General features: G+C 42.5%; 3 protein-coding genes and 1 non-coding gene across 5 annotated transcripts; all 4 read right to left on the bottom strand.

Annotated features, from left to right (window-relative positions):
* Window positions 1–303: 303 nt before the first annotated feature.
* Window positions 304–2,543, bottom strand: rbx1 (ring-box 1, E3 ubiquitin protein ligase). Its single transcript, XM_041062897.1, has 5 exons — window positions 2,388–2,543; window positions 1,359–1,437; window positions 1,087–1,157; window positions 678–763; window positions 304–463 (listed from the first exon to the last, which is right to left on the bottom strand). The coding sequence occupies exons 1-5, from the start codon at window positions 2,463–2,465 to the stop codon at window positions 451–453; spliced, it is 327 nt and encodes a 108-aa protein (XP_040918831.1). The 5' UTR covers window positions 2,466–2,543; the 3' UTR covers window positions 304–450.
* A 121-nt stretch (window positions 2,544–2,664) lies between these two features.
* trnaq-cug lies at window positions 2,665–2,736 on the bottom strand. Its single transcript has one exon. It is a non-coding gene; the product is annotated as a tRNA-Gln (tRNA).
* A 205-nt stretch (window positions 2,737–2,941) lies between these two features.
* On the bottom strand, window positions 2,942–8,776 carry chadla (chondroadherin-like a). Its single transcript, XM_041062965.1, has 10 exons — window positions 8,618–8,776; window positions 8,075–8,269; window positions 7,778–7,933; window positions 7,440–7,585; window positions 6,295–6,533; window positions 5,893–6,158; window positions 5,033–5,369; window positions 4,556–4,908; window positions 3,944–4,110; window positions 2,942–3,637 (listed from the first exon to the last, which is right to left on the bottom strand). The coding sequence occupies exons 1-10, from the start codon at window positions 8,774–8,776 to the stop codon at window positions 3,331–3,333; spliced, it is 2,325 nt and encodes a 774-aa protein (XP_040918899.1). The 3' UTR covers window positions 2,942–3,330.
* A 537-nt stretch (window positions 8,777–9,313) lies between these two features.
* Window positions 9,314–17,757, bottom strand: rangap1a (RAN GTPase activating protein 1a). 2 transcript variants are annotated; one of them, XM_041063558.1, is made up of 16 exons: window positions 17,665–17,757; window positions 16,774–16,893; window positions 16,505–16,632; window positions 16,160–16,219; window positions 15,785–15,964; window positions 15,506–15,640; window positions 15,077–15,235; window positions 13,444–13,557; window positions 13,041–13,140; window positions 12,852–12,936; window positions 11,941–12,076; window positions 11,665–11,781; window positions 11,422–11,527; window positions 10,831–10,919; window positions 10,591–10,712; window positions 9,314–10,044 (listed from the first exon to the last, which is right to left on the bottom strand). In XM_041063558.1, the coding sequence occupies exons 2-16, from the start codon at window positions 16,883–16,885 to the stop codon at window positions 9,963–9,965; spliced, it is 1,725 nt and encodes a 574-aa protein (XP_040919492.1). In that variant the 5' UTR covers window positions 16,886–16,893; window positions 17,665–17,757; the 3' UTR covers window positions 9,314–9,962. The 2 variants fall into 2 exon arrangements, with proteins under 2 accessions (XP_040919492.1, XP_040919493.1); XM_041063559.1 differs by having other exon boundaries at window positions 10,548–10,712.
* Between the last annotated feature and the right edge of the window lie 352 nt (window positions 17,758–18,109).

Consider the following 18,109-nt stretch of genomic DNA (forward strand, 5'->3'; position numbering starts at 1 on the left):
GGGACAGTGGGTCACCAGGCCTCTTAATCCGCCCAGTGCATTTGTCTTTCAGCCAGAGGATTACTGCTCTGTAATACGTGGTTGGTCCCGGCTTTCCTGGAGGCCTGATTCACTGTGTCACACCTGAATTTCTCTCACTGACGACAGCTTTTTTGTCATGAAGGGGGGTCTTTGCACACAACCAAACCAAATGTTGAACCACAGCATCTCCAGCAGCTGTAAATCAGTGCCTCTCTCATGTTCACAAAGATTAAACCAGCACACTGAACTTCCTACTACCCGCATAAGCAAACCAAGCTCCAGTTTTGTGACAACATTCATGTTTATTTCTGTACTTACAACATACCAAAACAAAGACATGGGCATAAAATAACAAGTAGGATTTGGGAAGAAATAGAGAAGTAATGGTGATGCTTGTAGAACCCAAGAAAGGGGTTAACAACAATACAGCTAGTGTCCATATCTGTGAAAATATGACAAAGAGAGAAAGAGAGGGAGAGGACATGTTGTCAATACAGCTGTTCATTCCAACAAACGTCCACAACTTTTCACTGTCTGAGGCAATGAATGAGCAACCAGTCCACTGTTACAATAATCCACCACATGTTATGTAAGAGTCATACATCCGTACTACACTTTCAAGAGTTACACTTGAATCTCCAAGTAATGATACTCACTTCTGAAACTCCCACTCCCTGTTGTCCAGAGGGCACACCTGTCTGGTTTTCAGCCAGCGAGAAATACAGTGGAAATGGAAGGCGTGCTGGGAAAGGAGAAAACACAGGTCACTTCACAAAGATCTAGCATTTTTTTAGGAGATTTACAGAAATTTTAATATTCACTGAGACTTCAAAATCCCCTACAGTTTTAGTTCTACCAAGGCTGTTGATATGTCAAATGGTGCACAATGCTTTGTAGACTCTGTGCCATGACTTGGGATGATGAATCAGAAAGTTGCATTCACTTGTAAAATGTAATGAAAGATGCTTTAGTGTTTTAAAGCCCCTAATCAGGTGAGAAGAAGATGCTGATTTCTCATCTTTAAAATTAGCGTTAGACATATGTTAGAGGCAGATGTGAACTCACATTGCAGACACCCCAGGCAACAGTACACTCCTCAGAGGTTGCAGAGGCTTGGTTGGCCTGGCACTCTATACCTGATGGGTGAAGGAGAAATGCGTCAATAGATGCAATTTTACAAATCTGGCTCACTGGTCTGATGAATGCCACATAGAGCCTAACAACTTGTTAAAGCTCAACATTTCTGTTGACATGCAGTTCCATATTCATTATTCACAGTCCAAATATGTGTCAGAGGAGTCAGTGTTGACTCCAAAACTGTGTGAATGAAAACTCACAGAGATCCATGATGTGGTTCCGACAGATAGCACAGTTATCCACCACAATGTCCCAGGCCCACAGTGCCACAGCATTCCACTGGTGAGAAATCAGAAACGAAAAAAAAAATTTCACACATCCTGACACTCTGTATGTGCTATAATGACTATTGGTGCTTTCAGAGGGTATTTACACAAATCTCTGTAAAAGAACATTTGTAAAAACAACATCAAAAAGGGTAATATGGAAATAATGAAGCACGCAAAAGGTATTTCACTAGGACAAGGAGTTTAAATATACATTGATATTTTGAAGTTGGATTAAAAGAATTGCATTATAAGATTAAATTCTAATGCATAAAATTCATCACAATTTATCCACCTCAGACACGTCCCAATACTAATAACATTACTTTATTATTGTAATATTATTCAAACTGATATTACTGCGTTACATAAACCTGTTTTTTTAATGTGAGGCTCTCAAAACGCTTTAATAATCATTTGGAACTTTTTGTTGCAGTAAAGTAAACACAAAGTTCAATCTTGCCTTGTTCTGGGTTGCGCCTATAGCCAGGTTCTATTATTCTTATTTTTAATATTCAGAGCGAATCATAAACATTTTGTAACTTGCGTTACCGGTTTACTCTTAGAGGCTATCAGTGTCGAGAAATACAGTTTAGCTAAGCTAACTTAGCTCGTAGCGGTTAAGAGCTATGGTATTATCAGACTACATTAATTAAGGTTAAACGTTAACGTTGAGATAGATTCTCTTTTTTGTTGGTTACACCGTGGTTGGTGAGCTTCATCCCATCAGCATGGAGTTTTTTTAAATCAGAATTTTAGCTTGCCCCCGAAAGGAGAAGTGCAAATTCATGCCCAGTGTGAGGAAGGCTATGTTAGCATCTAACGCTAGTACACTGAGTTAGCGTTAGCATGCTAAGCGGCAGGTAGCTAGTTAGTGGAAGTGAGCTGCGTTAACGCTCATTTGGCGCTGCTGACAGATTATACAAAGTATTTACACCTCAAAATAGACTGACTCAGCCATACCTTCTTTACTTCAAATCGCTTCTTGCTCGCTCCGCTATTTGTGCCGCTCGGCGTATCTACATCCATAGCTGCTGCCATCTTGAATGGACAAGTTTGGTGTGACGAAGAAGTTACCCGGAAGAAGCCCAGCAATTTCCGTAGGGGTATTAGCGTGTTAATCGCGGATTGTAGATATCTGTCATTATATGGTTATTCTGCAGATTAGTTAATTATGCTATGTTGTTTAAAAGAACTGCTACGTTTGTCATTTCCGTCAAGGAAAGGAGCGCAAAATATCAGGTTCCACCGAGATTTGAACTCGGATCGCTGGATTCAGAGTCCAGAGTGCTAACCATTACACCATGGAACCGATATTTAAACATCCGAATTATATATTTATATTGTAGTATTATTTACATGGTCATGGTGAAGATTCATACGTGATTTAATACACGTTTTGTAAAACATTCAGGCCAAATAGTCACGTTTCAACTGTGGAGTAGAAAAGGCGGAACTCAATGCACACAAGCCTCCTCATGCACAAAACACCAAATTAACCAGAAATCACCGTTTATTCACATGTATGTTATAAAATTCACACTTAATTTTTTATTCATCATTTTTTGTAGTTTTTTTTAGACGACCTTGACAGTCTGAACTCAATGATCAATGGGACTTGAATCCTATTGCTGTAACATGTATCCAATCCTTCAGGATTGGCAAGGAAATTGCTTACGTACTGAGGTTGGGTCTTTCTTTACCCTTTTCTTTTTCCTTTGCAGTGTGTGTATTATGCTCAGATATCAAAGGATGCATGTAAATTCAGATGTCATCTCAAGAGCTTTAATTAAAAACAAATAAATCATCTTCACACTTCACTGAAATAACACACTCATTATCACAATACCAGGGCTAAACTGAAGAAAAAGGAAACCGACTCTATTCAATTTGCCATGTTCACTTGTTACAGTGTCTTCTTGCTCTTTGCCACTTTTGGTGCCGTGGGTTTCCTCTGAGGCTGGCTCTTGGTTGGTTTGGGCAGTTTAGCTTTGGGCTTTCCAGGTCTAGCTTTGACTCCTGGGGCTTTCGAGAGGCTGGGTTTGGGTTTCTTCACTTTTGAGGTTCTGGGTTCCACAACGACCTCCTGATGTGGAGGAGAGCTGCTTTCTGGGCATGACACAAAGACCTGGACATCCCTGACCTTCTGACCCCTGAGCTCTTGAGGGTGGCCACAGGTGGCAATCACCTCCAAACTCACATTCTCCATCCACCTGAGACACAGGTACAAAGAGACAGAGGGAAACAGAATATCACATAATTATTGTGACAAATGTAGCTTTTAATAACAGTTAATCTGAGTCTGAATGTTTTACTGAACACTTAGGCACTAGTGATTCAGGTGCATGTGGATCTCTACCAGCTGTACCACTCTGCTGCCTTAATATTAAAAATACTTAATTACACTTAAATTCATTCACTAATAACAGCTGGGGTTATTTCCAAAATAATTATGTCTGGTGAGCTTTCTTTGCCAAATGATTTGCAAACCCCAAATTCCAGTGAAACTTGGCACTGACCGGCGTAAGGGCAGCAGAGCACAGTCACACAACAGGGGGTTGTCCTGCAGGTCGACCACCTCCAGACCAGTGAGTGGGCTCAGCTCAGGTAGCTGCTCCAGCTGGTTTCCTCTCACAGTCAGAGCCTTCAGCCCTGGGCCCAGCCCCGCCAGTGCATCCCTGGACATCTGGATGGTGGTACAAAAAAAAAGATCTGATCAGCAACGGGTCCTGCTTTTTGAGGCCATATCCATGATATGGCCTCAGTGTAGTGAGCAATATTAATACAATACTTAATTCTTTGCAGTCAGAAATACTGTAGCTCCCCACCATAGACGTGACTGCTACAATGCAACTATGCCGCCTTGACCCTTTTCTGGAGGAAGTTCACTCCTTAAAGTAATTTTAGCAACTTATTGGTGAAATCACAGTTTCAGCCTCCACATTTTTCTACATGTTATTGTTACATCAAGTATTGGTCCTGTTAATAATAACATAATAGATTTTAAAAAACTAAAAAGAAGTAAAGAAAGTGTATACACATTCCGGAGAGGCAGAGAGAGGAACAATGCAGGAGAAAACATAAACTTGGTGCAAAGAACACTTGGGAGGTGCTGTTATGGATTCTCGTACCTTCTCTGTGCCCATCTGATCCATGTAAAGCCTCTTCAGACGTTGGGATACGGGCTGGAATGCGTTCGGCCCCACCCAGCGGATTGAATTGTGAGACAGGCTGAGCTCCTCCAGGTTATGGGCCTCGGACAGAGCAGGGGTCGGCACCTCTTTCAGCTGATTTGAATCCAGGTGAAGAGTTCCTAGGAAAGCTGAGTCCAGAGCACCCTTGGCAATAGAAGTAATGGTGTTATTGGTCAAGTATAGTTCCCTCAGTTTAGGGGTTACTGAGGACAGCAAACCAGCGGGCTCTAGTTTGGAGATGGAATTTCGCTCCAGGTGTAACACAAACAGACTTGGTAAGACTGCCAGAGCTAGCAGAGAGACACAAAGAGACAGAAAATATCTGGGTTTAATACATACATATGTACCATGTCAATTCCTGTGACTTTTATTCACACACACAGCCAGACGGACTTGTTTTGATTAACCACAGACCTGTTCCAGGGAACTGTGCCAGCCGGTTCCCTTCCAGGTGAAGGTAGGTGAGCTCGGGGATTCCAGCAAAGGCTCCAGGGTCCAAGGATGTGAGGTCATTGTCAGAAAGATACAAATAAAACAGGTTTTTCATCCCCCGAAAGGCTCCGCCTTCAATTTCATGGATTTTGCAGAGCTCCAGGTGAAGCGAAACAACTTGGCTGGTGCCTGGGAAGCTGTTGGCAGGAAGGTAGTGGAAGTGGTTGCTGCGGAGGTCAAGCAGCTGCGTCTTGATGGGGAAACCTCGCGGGACCTTGGTGTGACCCCGACCCTCACATGTGGCATGCTGAGCTTCAACCTGGGGAGGGTCAAATCGGAATGGTATATTATAACAACATGTCAAAGCGGGATTCATTAACAGCCGTGGACAAAATATTAAAATGTTTTACTTAAACTTTAAATAGATATTTTGGCCACTTGGGGGCAGCAAGTTGTCTGTTAGTCACTAAACATAGTGGGGTGAAAAGAAAAACACTTCCCCAGGAAAAGTAATGGAAAAGTATCAAAAAATACTTAAGTACTTGAGTAAATATACTTTCTACTCTGCCAATAAATAAGGTAACTGGTTTACACCTGTGTTTTAACACCTATTATAAAAACAACATAGCTTTCTCTGTACCTTTGGCATCCAACAATGTTGACAGTCCAGTAGTAACTTATGTTGCTTTTTTTATATGATTTTTAGGAACCTGAAATAACAGTTCCCTTCTGATGCCCATTTTTTTTTTTTTTTTTTTTTTTTTAAAAAGCAGGACTACTCCTTAATGCAGTACACAAAAACTGCCCCACGAATGTGAAAAAAAAAAAACACCACCACTTACATCACAGTCACAGTTCACTGGACACTTGACTTTCTGCGTGGGCTTGGCAGTGGGTGGCGAGCTTCCTGTGCTCTCACTGTCCTCCTCAAACTCATCCTTCAGCATCTCCCCCCTGCTGCGGCAGCGCAGATCCAGAGGAGCCACCGCCTGTAGCAGCTCATCTGAGAGGTGAGGAGGTCCAGCACAGGCTCCCAGCAGCTTCACGCTCCCAGCCCTCGTCCACTCCCTCAGGGGCCGCATGTAGCAGTTGCAGTAAATTGGATTGCCTTCAAGAAAATTAATGATGATCAGGATGTATTAAAGATGTTATACATATTAAGGATGTAATGAAACCTTTAGCCCTCAGCACTGCATGTCTAAATTTGTGTCGATGAAAAACAAAATGTCTGAACACAGTTGTACCAGACAGGTTGAGGCTGGCCAGCTCCTTGGGACCTGAGAGGGGCTCCAGGTAACGAAGCTGATTGTGGCTGAGGTCCAAGTGAGAGAGGAGGGGGACATGAGCCAAAGCCTGGTCTGACAGGTCCTGAAGGGACATGTGGTCCAGGTAGAGGTGTGTAAGCTTTGCCATGGAAACGGATTCCTCCCCAAGGTAGGTCATGGGGTTGTGGCTCAGGTCCAGGCGCGTGACCTCACTGAGTCTTTACAGAAAAGAGCAGAAGTAGAAACTTGAATCAGATGTATAATCTGATCTCTAATCTCTAAATTTACTGCTGCTGGATATTACCATCCAGGTACCATTTCTTTCTTCTCCTGTGTCTCAAAGGAAGCAGCTCTAAGAGTTTTCAAGTTCTCTGTTACTTTACAGTACAACTTTATACTAAAAATTACAGTAATCTAAGATTGTGTGTTTTTATAAAGGACATGAAGGCTGGATTATCAAATGGGCAAAGTAGGCATCTGTCCCCAGGGGCCTCAGATCCTTAGGGGCCCAAAGGCTGAAGGTTCACAGTGGCAATTAATTTGGGGTAAATGAATAAATATGAAAAAATAGGAGCCTTATAAGGATGAACTTAGTGGTAATTCTCAGTTTGTGTTATTGTCGACAAATCCCATGAAAAGACCTAAATTAACTTTCTTTTCAGACAACATGTAACACGGAGTTTAGAGGAGGAAATTGGTAATCTTTCCCTCCTTGCGGGTTAGGATGATGATCATTTTTAATTTAATAAATATTATGTTGCACTGATTCAAGTCAGAGTCAGTTTTATTTACACACTATAAAATCACAAAGTTGCCTGAGAGGGCTTTACTATCTGTACAACATGCAACACCCTCTGTCCTTAGACCCCTGTTTTGATAAGGAAAGAACTTGAATGAGGGATCCCTCTTCTCAGACGTGTGATAAGTTTTGTGTAGACAGAGTGGACAGATTGCAATTTTCAGACAATTAGGTTTATTTGTCAACAATACTTTTCCCCTGGTTACACTGTGTTTTGGGCCCATCTGCATTTGTTTCTATGGTAACACTGATAGGACGTATTAAGCTATTCCATGAGAATATTAAAATAATGTGATAATGATAAGAATACTTCAAATTGTCCCACCTGGTCATGGTCTGAGTGGGGAAGAACTGGAGCTCATTGTGGTCCAGGCTGAGGCGGCTGAGGGTGAACAGGCCAGTGAACGCCTCAGGAGCCAAGTTGTTCAGGGAGTTATGGCTAAGACGAAGCCACTTGATGTTGTGCAGGCCCTGGAAGAGGAGTCAGAGCATTGTGGGATCATGTTGATCTGCATAATGATTAACTGTGGAGCATGTGTGCAGAGTGTGGGTATGTGGCAACTCCTTGCATTTGTATCAGTGTCTGTTTGTGAATACTTACAAAAAAATAAATAAATAAAATAAAAATAAAATAAATAAATCCATAACCACAAGTCTAAGAACCTGGAAGGCCATGTTGGGGATGTAAACCAGCTGATTGTGGGTGAGGGCCAGCATGTTAAGGACGCCGAGCTGTGTGAAGGCTCCAGGCTGGATCTCCTCCACACGGTTATGGTCCAGATGCAGCTCCTTCAGGGAGGAGAGGCCGTCAAAGGACTCCTGCATGAGTCAGGTCCAAGGTAAGGCACAGAGACAGGGAGAGAAAGAGAAAATGAGACAAACTGATACCTCTAAAAAGTGTTTTTGACTAAAACATCAACTTAGTCTCTCCAGTGTTGTAGTTTTGCTTTCTCCTCTCACCTGGTAAAGGACATCAATTTTATTGTAGGCCAGGTTTAGGGAGACCACACGGCCCAGGGTCCGGAAAGCGCCCTCCTTCACCTTGATGATGTTGCAGCGCTGCAGGTTGAGGTGGGTGAGGTAGGGCGTGAGCACAAACGCCCCCCTGGGCAGCACCTGCAGGTTGTTATTCCTCAGGTCGAGCTTCACGGTAATCTGTGAGCAAGATACAACTGAATGGAGGACATATCTGTGATGCATAGTTAAAGGACAAGACTGAACTCAGAAAGAAGCCCCTGAGTGGAAGCACATGTGTCTGATAACGGTACGTACATTCATGCAGCTTACAAGAACAAATCATTAACTACTGCTGTTGAGCCCTTGAGCAGTACAACTGGCATGTAAGACATCTTAAAAGGTTAAGGTTATTTACCTACTTCCTTCTGGATGTATATAGATTTAAATGAAAGAAATATTCGAAACTCTCCACAGCTTTCAACGTTCCTCCCTCAAACAGCTGTGTGAGGTAAAAAGGAGGCTACACTTTATATTTGAATTCCTCACCTCATCTATAGTCGGGGGAACCTCCGTTAGGTTCTTGCCAACGCAGGCGACTGTGAGTTTGGCGGCATCACAGCTGCACACCCGGGGACATTTTCCTGCTTCCACGGGTAAATTTAGGGCTAAAATCATCATGAAGATCGCAGCAGAGAAGAAAGGCATCTGTGCCAGTGGAATACATGTTAGAAGAATGATGGTGAAAAGTCATTCATTTCATGAAAGAGAGAAAGTAAAATAAATAAATAGATATATAAATAAAAGCTTACCTTCAAGCAGAATATCACACTGTCACAGTTTGGTCGGTGAATTAAAGATGGATTATATGTGAATCTGCCAGTTTAGGCTTCAGTTACTTGCCGGTGACTTTTTAAAAATGTCACTCCGAGTGTGTCCAGCAGTTAGTCTGGGTTCCCGCAGGCTAACAAACAAGGCTTTGGTAAATTCTTTTGCAGTGACCCCTGATCCCTGTGCCCCCTCACTGCAAATTAACACCTTGGCTTTACATTTTCTGTCCAGTCAGAGGCTGAAACACTGGGGAAAAGCAACTGGAATGAATTGGTTGACTTAAGAGATTAACTGATTATTCTTGCTTTATGCTACAGGGCTATTTACTTCTTTGACTCCCTGATGATCTCACAATCTATGCAAAGCTTATCTTTATTTTTGTAATTAAGTAAAAATAATAATAAAATGACTGTGAAAGATATCCAACACTCCAATCAGCTTTATTTTGCAACACAAATCCAAAAATCTGCACCTTGTGCCTCATTAAAGGCAGAAAATACATTTAAACCTATTTCATCCCTTTTAATTTTGATTGTTTTATTGTACTTTACAGTCTTATTTTTAGAATATTTATAATAATGTTGTTGGATCATATTTTTTGAATTTAATAAACATTTGATATATATATAAAAAAACAGAATAGTAAAGTTAGATATGAAATAGAAAATGTACAACTGCTGATGCATTGAGTCCAGATCAATCCTGGTCAGAATTTTTCTAGTTTGCCCCAAAGTCTAATCTGTGCTTCAGTCCAAGACCAAGTTGTCAGTGCTGTCCTGTGGTTATGTGAGTGTTCTTGAAGAGAGTACTTCAGTAAGTCCACACCATAAGAGTATAGTCTACTTCAAAACACAAAGCATTCAAGTCCAGAAAAGGGTGTGTTGCTGCTGAAGGACAGTGGTGACACAGGGAAGTGCGTCTGAGTGGAGTCTGTTCTTCTCAGGTGCTGCTCTGCTTCGTTCGCTTCAAATTTGGGCTTGTGTGCCAGTTTCCAAAAGTCCATCAGTGATCAGTTAAAGTCCAGACTGTGTGTGTCTGTGTAGTCCGTGTGTGTGTGTAGTCCTCAGCTCTCAGACCTGACTCTCTGCAGTGCTGACTGGAGGCTGTTTCTGGCGTTGCCACATGACTCCAGGGCCTTGTTGTTGCTGTGAGCGATAAAGACAAACAGTTAGCACATCAAGTCTATACATACACACATACTCACGTCTTCCAATTAATTAAATATGTAATTTATTTAATTTAATAATTAAATATAATACAATTATATATTTTTTATCCATTAACTTATTATGTTTACAAACAGTAAGTCTGGTAATATTTTGGTATTTTTCCTTTGGTCAACAAATACCATGACCAGGTATCAAACCAGGACTGAAACCTTAATGATTATAACCAAAAGGGTAAATTATCATAAGGCCATTGCCTTAGTTTATGTGACAGGGGCAGAAATTTCAACATTTGTCACTTTAAACTGAAGGGTTGAACTATAAACATATTCAAATAACAAGAAGTTCATAAATCCATTCCACCGTAAAAGCAAGAAGTCACCAGAGTGCGTCCAACACCATCACTAATCGCACCGAGTGCAAACACATTCATGTACACCCTCATTCCCCCAAGGTGGGATGCTCATCCTTGTATTTTGTACCTGCGAGCTGCCTGTTGTTTGGCTCATTCTGTCACGTCCTTACCGGGACATGAAGGCCTCCAGCACAGCCACGTTCTCCTTGGGGAAGTAGTCTTGTCGGACAACGTGCTCCAAGGCATGGAGGTGGCCGGGAACCACAGTCACAGGCTTCACTTTGTCTTCACTCTGAGGACGGTGAACAGGAGGACAAATGAAGCACAGATGAGAGACGTCAGGAAAGAGGAGTCATGGAAAATTCAATGAAAAGACAGAAGTGAGAAATGAAGGTGCAAATCAAGCACACCTTGAGAAGTCCAAGCAGCACTAACAATGATGATACAAAACTGTAGCCGTGGAAGGAAGGAGTGGAAAAAGCTTTCCTCAGAAGGCCGTCTGTGAGAGGTGGAGAAAAAAAAAAAAAAACATTCTTACAAACTTTTTAACACTGTCAACAAAAAATGAAAAAAAAAAAAAAAAAGAAGAAAAGGTGTGCCCTGTTAGCAAAGACTGTTAACGGCTAAAGTCCCTCAACATTTTAAAAATATACTGTGTAAAACAATCTGACTGGCATTTCTCTGCAAACTTTAAGCTTTAACAGTAGACCTCAATGTAGTTCAGCCACTGAAAAATATTTTATTTTCGGTTAAGTAGAGAGTGAAAGGAAACAGGAAGAGGGGGATGATGAACTGGAGCTGTCGATGCACAGTTAAAGGAGTAGTTCAACAGTTTAGGGAGCTTACTTCACAAGCATTAGACAGGAAGACCAATAACACTCACATCTGTCACAGCAAATCCTTCAACACAAAATTACTACAAGACACTTGAAAGGCATAAAATAATATGCAATGCTTTGAGCTTTCCTCCTCAGCAGTCAGGTGATTTACAAGTGTCTCACCAATACTGTCCAACACTGCGCTCTTAACATCATAATTCTCCTCCTTGTACACAGATGCAATCTTGAGGAAGGCTTCAGCTGTTTTTGTAGCATCTGATACGTCCACCTGCAAACAGAAAGGCGTTACCTGTTTGTTTGCATCAAGCAAGCACATGGGACAAACCTTACTGTAACATCCGAGCTTTAGCCTTCAAGTATCTCTCTAAAACAGCTCAATGCAGTCATGTGAGTGAAAACCTTTACCTGCTGCTCAATCAGCAGGGCCCTCTTGGCCCCCAGTTTGAGTAGTTTGTCTGGGGACGGAAAGCTGAGGAAGGAGGAGACGTCTGGTGGCCGGGGGGCCGATGCAGGGGTGGACGGCTAGAAAAAATTAAAAAATTGTCAATTGTAAAAAAAAAAAAAAAAAAAAAAAGAGAGGTGTAATTTTATTAGGTGTAATTTTAAACTTGACTTGGATACATAACCTGTCTATTAGGCAACGTTATGACTGCTCAGGCTATAATCACACATTTATCTGACCTTGTTGCCACTGCTTTCCTCTTCCTCCTCTTCTTCCTCTTCCTCCTCCACTTCCTCATCATCCACTTCCTCGTCGTCGTCATCCTCGTCTTCATCTTCGTCCTCGTCGTCATCCTCTGGCTCACCCTCGTCGTCACTGAGGCAAATTTAAGAAGAAAAAAAAAAAAAAGAAAATCACAGCTCATTAGAGAGGATTTTGTTCTGTGGTGGGTTGATGAAATTGCTCAAGAACAAGTGACTGTGGAGCACAGTGTGTCTGGAGCACACAGTAGAACTGGAATAAAATTAGTACAGATGGGATTTACACAAGCCACAGGGAAGGTTGTGGTGGAGAAAAGCAGTGTGAATTAAATCAGCTTTTATTCTGAAGAAGTCTCAGTGAATTCAGACACAGAGTAAACACACAACACGAATATCTACACAGCAACATAGTATGAATAAAATAAATAATAAAAAGTGATACCTGGAAAGAATTGGAGAAGAAAAATGTTAAATATCGTCAATTATACTGTGATAGCAAACAAACAAAGGATGGGAAGTTGTAGTTTATGATGTGATAAAATTTTGTTGAAAACTATAACTCTGCCTTGCGGCACAGTTCCTTCTGTCTGGAAAACTGGATTATTTAGGCTCACTGTCAGACAGCTTGGCCTGATTATCTTCGGTCGGTTTTATGTGGAGTTCTCTTGTCTTTGCTCTGGTTTTCTTTCACAGTCCAAACACAAACAGATCAGCTGAATGCGAGACTCTAAATCAAGGGTAATGCTGGGTATTGACCAGCATCCTGTCCTGCTTTTCACCCAATGCAAGCTGGGATAGGTTCCAGGTGTCAACGACCAACAGCAGGACAGAAAAAGATCAATGGACTTCATTAAATATACCACAGGAACTCAGACGTTCATCATGATTACCTGAGTGATCCTAGAAGTTCGCCCATGTTCATGCCTTCCATAGTGTCTTTCAGAGCTTTGCAGCCATCATCTCCCAGACAGTTACCTAAAAACCAAAGAGATTATTTAATATAGTGTGGTCAGGGGAACCAAATTTAATAAAAGAAAGAATTTCTAAATGAAGTAAGTTAGTTCTTTGCAGGTTTGTACCATTCAGGTCCAGTTTCTCCAGCTGGGCTTTGTCCTTTACTGCTTGTGCCACAGCCAGAGCAGCTTCCTCTGTGATTTCTCCGAATGACAGATTGAGTTCCTGTTAAACAGGACAAAATATTTACTTTGAAGGGAAGAAAAATGTCAAAATCTGACAAGAAAAAGAGGGAACAAAAGACATTTCAGAATAAATTCAGGGTAGAAATTACAGAAGCCTAGAGGCGTGTGTGTGTGTGGTAATGTTTAGTCTGGCTACTTATGCCCAGTCACATCCAGGCTGTCCACACACACACACAGAGCTGCAACATTCAAGCTGACGATGGCTCTTTGCCAGCAAATGACTGCTCTGAAAGGCAGTGACATCTCAGGTTTGATTAGGGCCAGTTTTAAAACACTCACTCACCTTGAGGATTGGGAGTCCCTCTGATACAGTTTCTGCAATAGCTATGGCTCCTGCTGGCCGCACCAGACAGTCTCCAAAGTTTATCACCTGGATGCTGCGGAGGTGTTTCAGGGCCTGTGAAAGACACAGAGAATTATTATACACTGCTCAAAAAAATTAAAGGAACACTTCTTAATCAGAGTATAGCATGGAGTCATTTAAACTTCTGAGATATTGAGCTGGTTAGTTAAGGAGCAGAGGGGGTTGTTAATCAGTTTCAGCTGCTTTGGTGTTAATGAAATGAACAACAGGTGCACCAAAGGGGCAGTGATGAGACAACCCCCAGGAATGGGTTTACAGGTGAAAGTCACTGGCATCAGGAGACCCAGATGCTTAAGCAGAAGAATTTATTGAAACTCGACTGAGGAGAGTAGAGATGAGTAATACTAGTTAACGCTGTGTAATGCCACCCAGTTCTGAAGGTTATCTTCCTTGCAGGGCATATTTAAACCCATACAAAACTTACTACAAGTCCAAATAAGGACATTCTTCATGGCACAACAGTACCTCTCAGTACATGTGTGAAGATTTTATTGGTACAAAATGCCAAACATTTAATCACACCCACCTAAGTCACACTGTATATTTCATACAACACTTTCCCAAGGAATGTCTGTATCTCGGAGCTGAAAGGCCTCTGTGTTATTACTGTGCACTCCCTCAACCAGAGGCTGCTCCAAAAAATTAAAGGAACACCTTTTAATCAGAGTATAGCATCAAGTCAGTTAAACTTCTGGGATATTGATCTGGTCAGGTAAGCAGCAGAGGGGGTTGTTAATCAGTTTCAGCTGCTTTGGTGTTAATGAAATGAACAACAGGTGCACCAAAGGGGCAACAATGAGACAACCTCCAAAACAGGATGGGTTTACAGGTGGAGGCCACTGACATTTTTTCCCTCCTTATCTTTTCTGACTGTTTTTCACTAGCTTTGCATTTGGCTAGGATCAGTGTCACTGCTGGTAGCATGAGGTGATACCTGGACCCTACAGAGGTTGCACAGGAGCAGAGGGGGTTGTTAATCAGTTTCAGCTGCTTTGGTGTTAATGAAATGAACAACAGGTGCACCAAAGGGGCAACAATGAGACAACCCCCACAGGCAGTCCAACTCCTCCAGGATGGCACATCAATACCTGCCATTGCCAGAAGGTTTGCTGTGCACAGTCTCAAGAGCACTGAGGAGATTCCAGGACACAGGCAGTTACTCTGGCTTTTTGTTATTCACCCATAGGTGTCTGGAAAATGTTTCTAATCACTTTTCACCTATAACAGAGCCTTTATGCAAAGATCCACAGCACTCGAAGGATATTTAGCCCCTGGTGCACAATAGGAAACAGTGGCGACCTGAAAAATAACAATATGAAGGAAGAAAAGTGCTGTTTGTTCTCTCACAGCCTGCAGTGATGGACTTTAAAAATTATTCTTATTCTCCACGTAAATTCATCAGGATTTGGTGGAGACAAAGATGAGTAGATGTCAGACTCAAATTAATCCAGTGGATGAAAATGCAACTCCAAATGAATACTGATGAGTCTATGGAATTGTTTGCGATCACATTCACCAACAGTCGTGACACTAATCTCACATGTCGTCGTACCTGAGCCATGGCAATAGCCCCCTTCTCAGTGAAGGTGTTGTCATTGAGGTTGAGGATGCGGAGTCCTGTGTTGTGCTGCATGGCTGTGGCCAGGGCTGTTACACCAGCGTGATTGATGCCATTCTGGGGCATGTGAACCTCTTCCAGGCTGCCCATCAACTGGGAACAAGAATTGAAGAAGTAAGATCACTCAATCTACACAGTGTTTTTAGGCAAAGAAGGGCAGCAGTCTACAATGGCAGACTCTTACAGCTCAGAGGAACTATGGTCAAGTATTCAAATAACTGTCCAACAATACAAGCTGCACACATATAAACTGGTCAGAGATCAGTATTTGTAATCAGTTATGCAAAGTGCACCGGGAGGGCAAGCTGTAGTAAAATCTCATACAACGGTTGAAAGTCAGTCGCACAACAACAGGACCTGTACCTGGAAAGCCTGAGCAAGGGCGGTGGCTCCATCGTTCTCCAGTCGGTTCCTCCCTGCAACAAACACCTTCAGGCTGAGGGGGGCGCTGTCTGCACTGGATTTTTTGTGACACTGGATCAACGAGGCAGCCAGGATCTAAGGAGTCCATAAGCACAGATGTGTTCAACTCTGATAACATCAATGGATTTACAAAAATACATTTAAGAGGATCTGCAAAGCGCCTGTACGCTCCTGAAGGTCATTCTTCCTATCAATGATGACAAAAGTCTCATGTCTCACCTTCCCCCCTCCGATGCCCATGCCACAGTTGTTGAGCCGTAGCTCCTGCAGTGTGTAGCAGGCGGTGCTCTTGAGCAACTTCTCAATGCCCCTCACCCCATCAGGTCCAAAGGCGTTGTCACTGAGGTCTAAAACAGTCAGCCTGGCACCAGCCAGCATCAGAGCGTCACCCAGTGAATTCTACAGCACAAGGAGAGAAAGAGACAAAATAAATGGCAGGATACGTACGGCCACACACCAAAACAAAGATGACGTGAGCTCTGACTGCGGTGAGAGTTACAGCTGAGTAATAATTCAGGAGATGGAAAGTGTTTCTGACTGGAAGCCTAAACTTGTTTTGACACGGACAGTAATGCAGTGGAACGAGTGTGTTACCAGGGCAGGTGGGATCTCAGAGCGCAGGCGACCTGTGAACATGTCACTCCAATAACAGCGCTGAAAGAGAGAGATTAAAAATACACAGTGTCAATGTCATACTAGAGACTATCTTGAATATATTGCATTACAAAAAACACCAACAAGCTACTAATCCTAATCATGTTCAATCTACTGTACAATAAAAAAAATTAAACTGAATATCTTTCGGTTTTGGAGTGTTGGTTAGACGAAACATCACTGCTGACATCACTTCATTATTTAGAAAATTATGATGGCCTTTTTTAACTATGTTCATATTCAAAATGAGAATGCTCCTAAAGATCAACGGTAAACACTTCAAACCTTGAACTCGCTCTTTGTCTCGAGGGCCTTGGCGATGGCCTGTGCAGCCTCCACACCTACAGTGTTTCCCTCCAGCCTCAGAGCCTGTAAACCCTCAAAGTCCTGGATCTCCTTCACCATCTCCTCCGCTGAAGAGAGGGAACAGGGTTAAGTGGATTATAGATTGAGAAAAAGAGATGGGAGAGTGAAGTGTGACAGTAGCTTAAATAGACAGTTGGGCCAACCAGAGGTGTGTTTTAGCACAAGCCTCACTGACAGCTGCCACTCACCAGACTGAGCATCATTCAGCTTTCTTCCCTGGCCTTTGTAGCTCAGCTCGCCTTCCTCTACTCCAGTCTGGGCCAGAGAGTCGGCCAACTGCGCAACAATGTCTGTCGCCATCGGGACACCTGAGGGACAAACACATCATTCACTGTGTATCCTGCTTTGTAATAATCCTGGTTCAGATCTGTCTCTGCCTCACGGGTAGCACTTATTACCAACTAAGCACCAAAACATCCACCTTAAAATACTATTTACATCTGGTGCAGTTGAGACTGAATTCATGAAACTCTCATTGTATTACACAGGATTGAATCTAATGCTTGGATAGGGGACAAATCCTGGAGTTCCTCTGTGTAACAGTACACTGAATTACAGCTGCGACAGTGTGAAAGTGTGTCCATGAAAGTCAATCATTAAATCCTTCAGCACAGGAGGACAACCGTAGGATTTAACACATATTGACTTCACGGTCCACAGTGACCAGGACTGAGGGTTGTTTTGTGGTGGATTTTCCCTCGTCAGCAAACGGCAGCTAGCATTAGCCGAGTCCGAGCCCCTAACGCTATGCTAACACACCTGCAAGCACCTTAACGGTGTGATGCGTGTGTCGTTGTTGACAACTGTCGGTTCAGTAACATGCGACGAGGTTCACATATACTTAAAAGCCCTCGTCTGCTGGTTATAGAAGTACAAATGTGACAATTTAGTCAGCTAGCTAGCACGGGTAACATGAGAGAGCGTGGCTGTGCTCGGCCTCTCCGGTCGGTCATTCGTCAACCGCTGTCGACCCACGCAGCAGTTAGCCTGACCTCTCCGGTCGTCCGTTAAACTCGTTATTTGAGAAACTGTGACGCATTAATTAGTCTAGTCCCATAAGAAAGTAATATCACTGTTACCACAACACTGCTGTGCCAACTGAATCCAGTCCTGTAACACACTCCCGCTCGTCTGACGTTCAAAACCAAATCCAGCACACTACCCGACTTGACGACCGAAGAGCTGGGAGACAAGGGACTTGTAGTTCAATTAGACTACAGCGGTGCGTTCACGTGCCTCCATAATGCACGTATTCTCACACTTCTACATCATCACAAAACTATTTTTATATCTTAATTCTGTTAGATTTGACTTTCTTGTTAATAATCCACAAAACACACACACACACACACACACACACACACACACACACACACACACACACACACACACTTTCTTTTTTTCAGAAGATGTTTAAGGAGCGTGTGAGGGAAATTTCTCTTATACACATATTTTTTTCCCAATATGATTATGTCCTGTTAGTATTAATAGGTGTGTTACCTATATAATAAATCAACATTTCAG

This window comes from Toxotes jaculatrix, chromosome 18 (assembly GCF_017976425.1).
Source record: "Toxotes jaculatrix isolate fToxJac2 chromosome 18, fToxJac2.pri, whole genome shotgun sequence".
NCBI classification, from domain to species: Eukaryota; Metazoa; Chordata; class Actinopteri; family Toxotidae; genus Toxotes; species Toxotes jaculatrix.

Coding starts and splice junctions, on each gene's coding strand:
- rbx1 (XM_041062897.1), bottom strand. CDS start 2,465: ATGGCAGCAGCTATGGATGTAGATACGCCGAGCGGCACAAATAGCGGA. Junction 1,158..1,358: donor GAACCACATCATGGATCTCT/GTGAGTTTTCAT, acceptor TTCACCCATCAG/GTATAGAGTGCCAGGCCAAC. Junction 764..1,086: donor TTGCCTGGGGTGTCTGCAAT/GTGAGTTCACAT, acceptor CTCCTTTCCCAG/CACGCCTTCCATTTCCACTG.
- chadla (XM_041062965.1), bottom strand. CDS start 8,776: ATGCCTTTCTTCTCTGCTGCGATCTTCATGATGATTTTAGCCCTAAAT. Junction 7,586..7,777: donor TCCCCAACATGGCCTTCCAG/GTTCTTAGACTT, acceptor CTCCTCTTCCAG/GGCCTGCACAACATCAAGTG. Junction 6,159..6,294: donor GGCCAGCCTCAACCTGTCTG/GTACAACTGTGT, acceptor ATTTTCTTGAAG/GCAATCCAATTTACTGCAAC.
- rangap1a (XM_041063558.1), bottom strand. CDS start 16,885: ATGGCGACAGACATTGTTGCGCAGTTGGCCGACTCTCTGGCCCAGACT. Junction 11,782..11,940: donor AGGAAAGCAGTGGCAACAAG/GTCAGATAAATG, acceptor AATTTTTTCTAG/CCGTCCACCCCTGCATCGGC. Junction 11,528..11,664: donor CCCTGCTGATTGAGCAGCAG/GTAAAGGTTTTC, acceptor TTCTGTTTGCAG/GTGGACGTATCAGATGCTAC.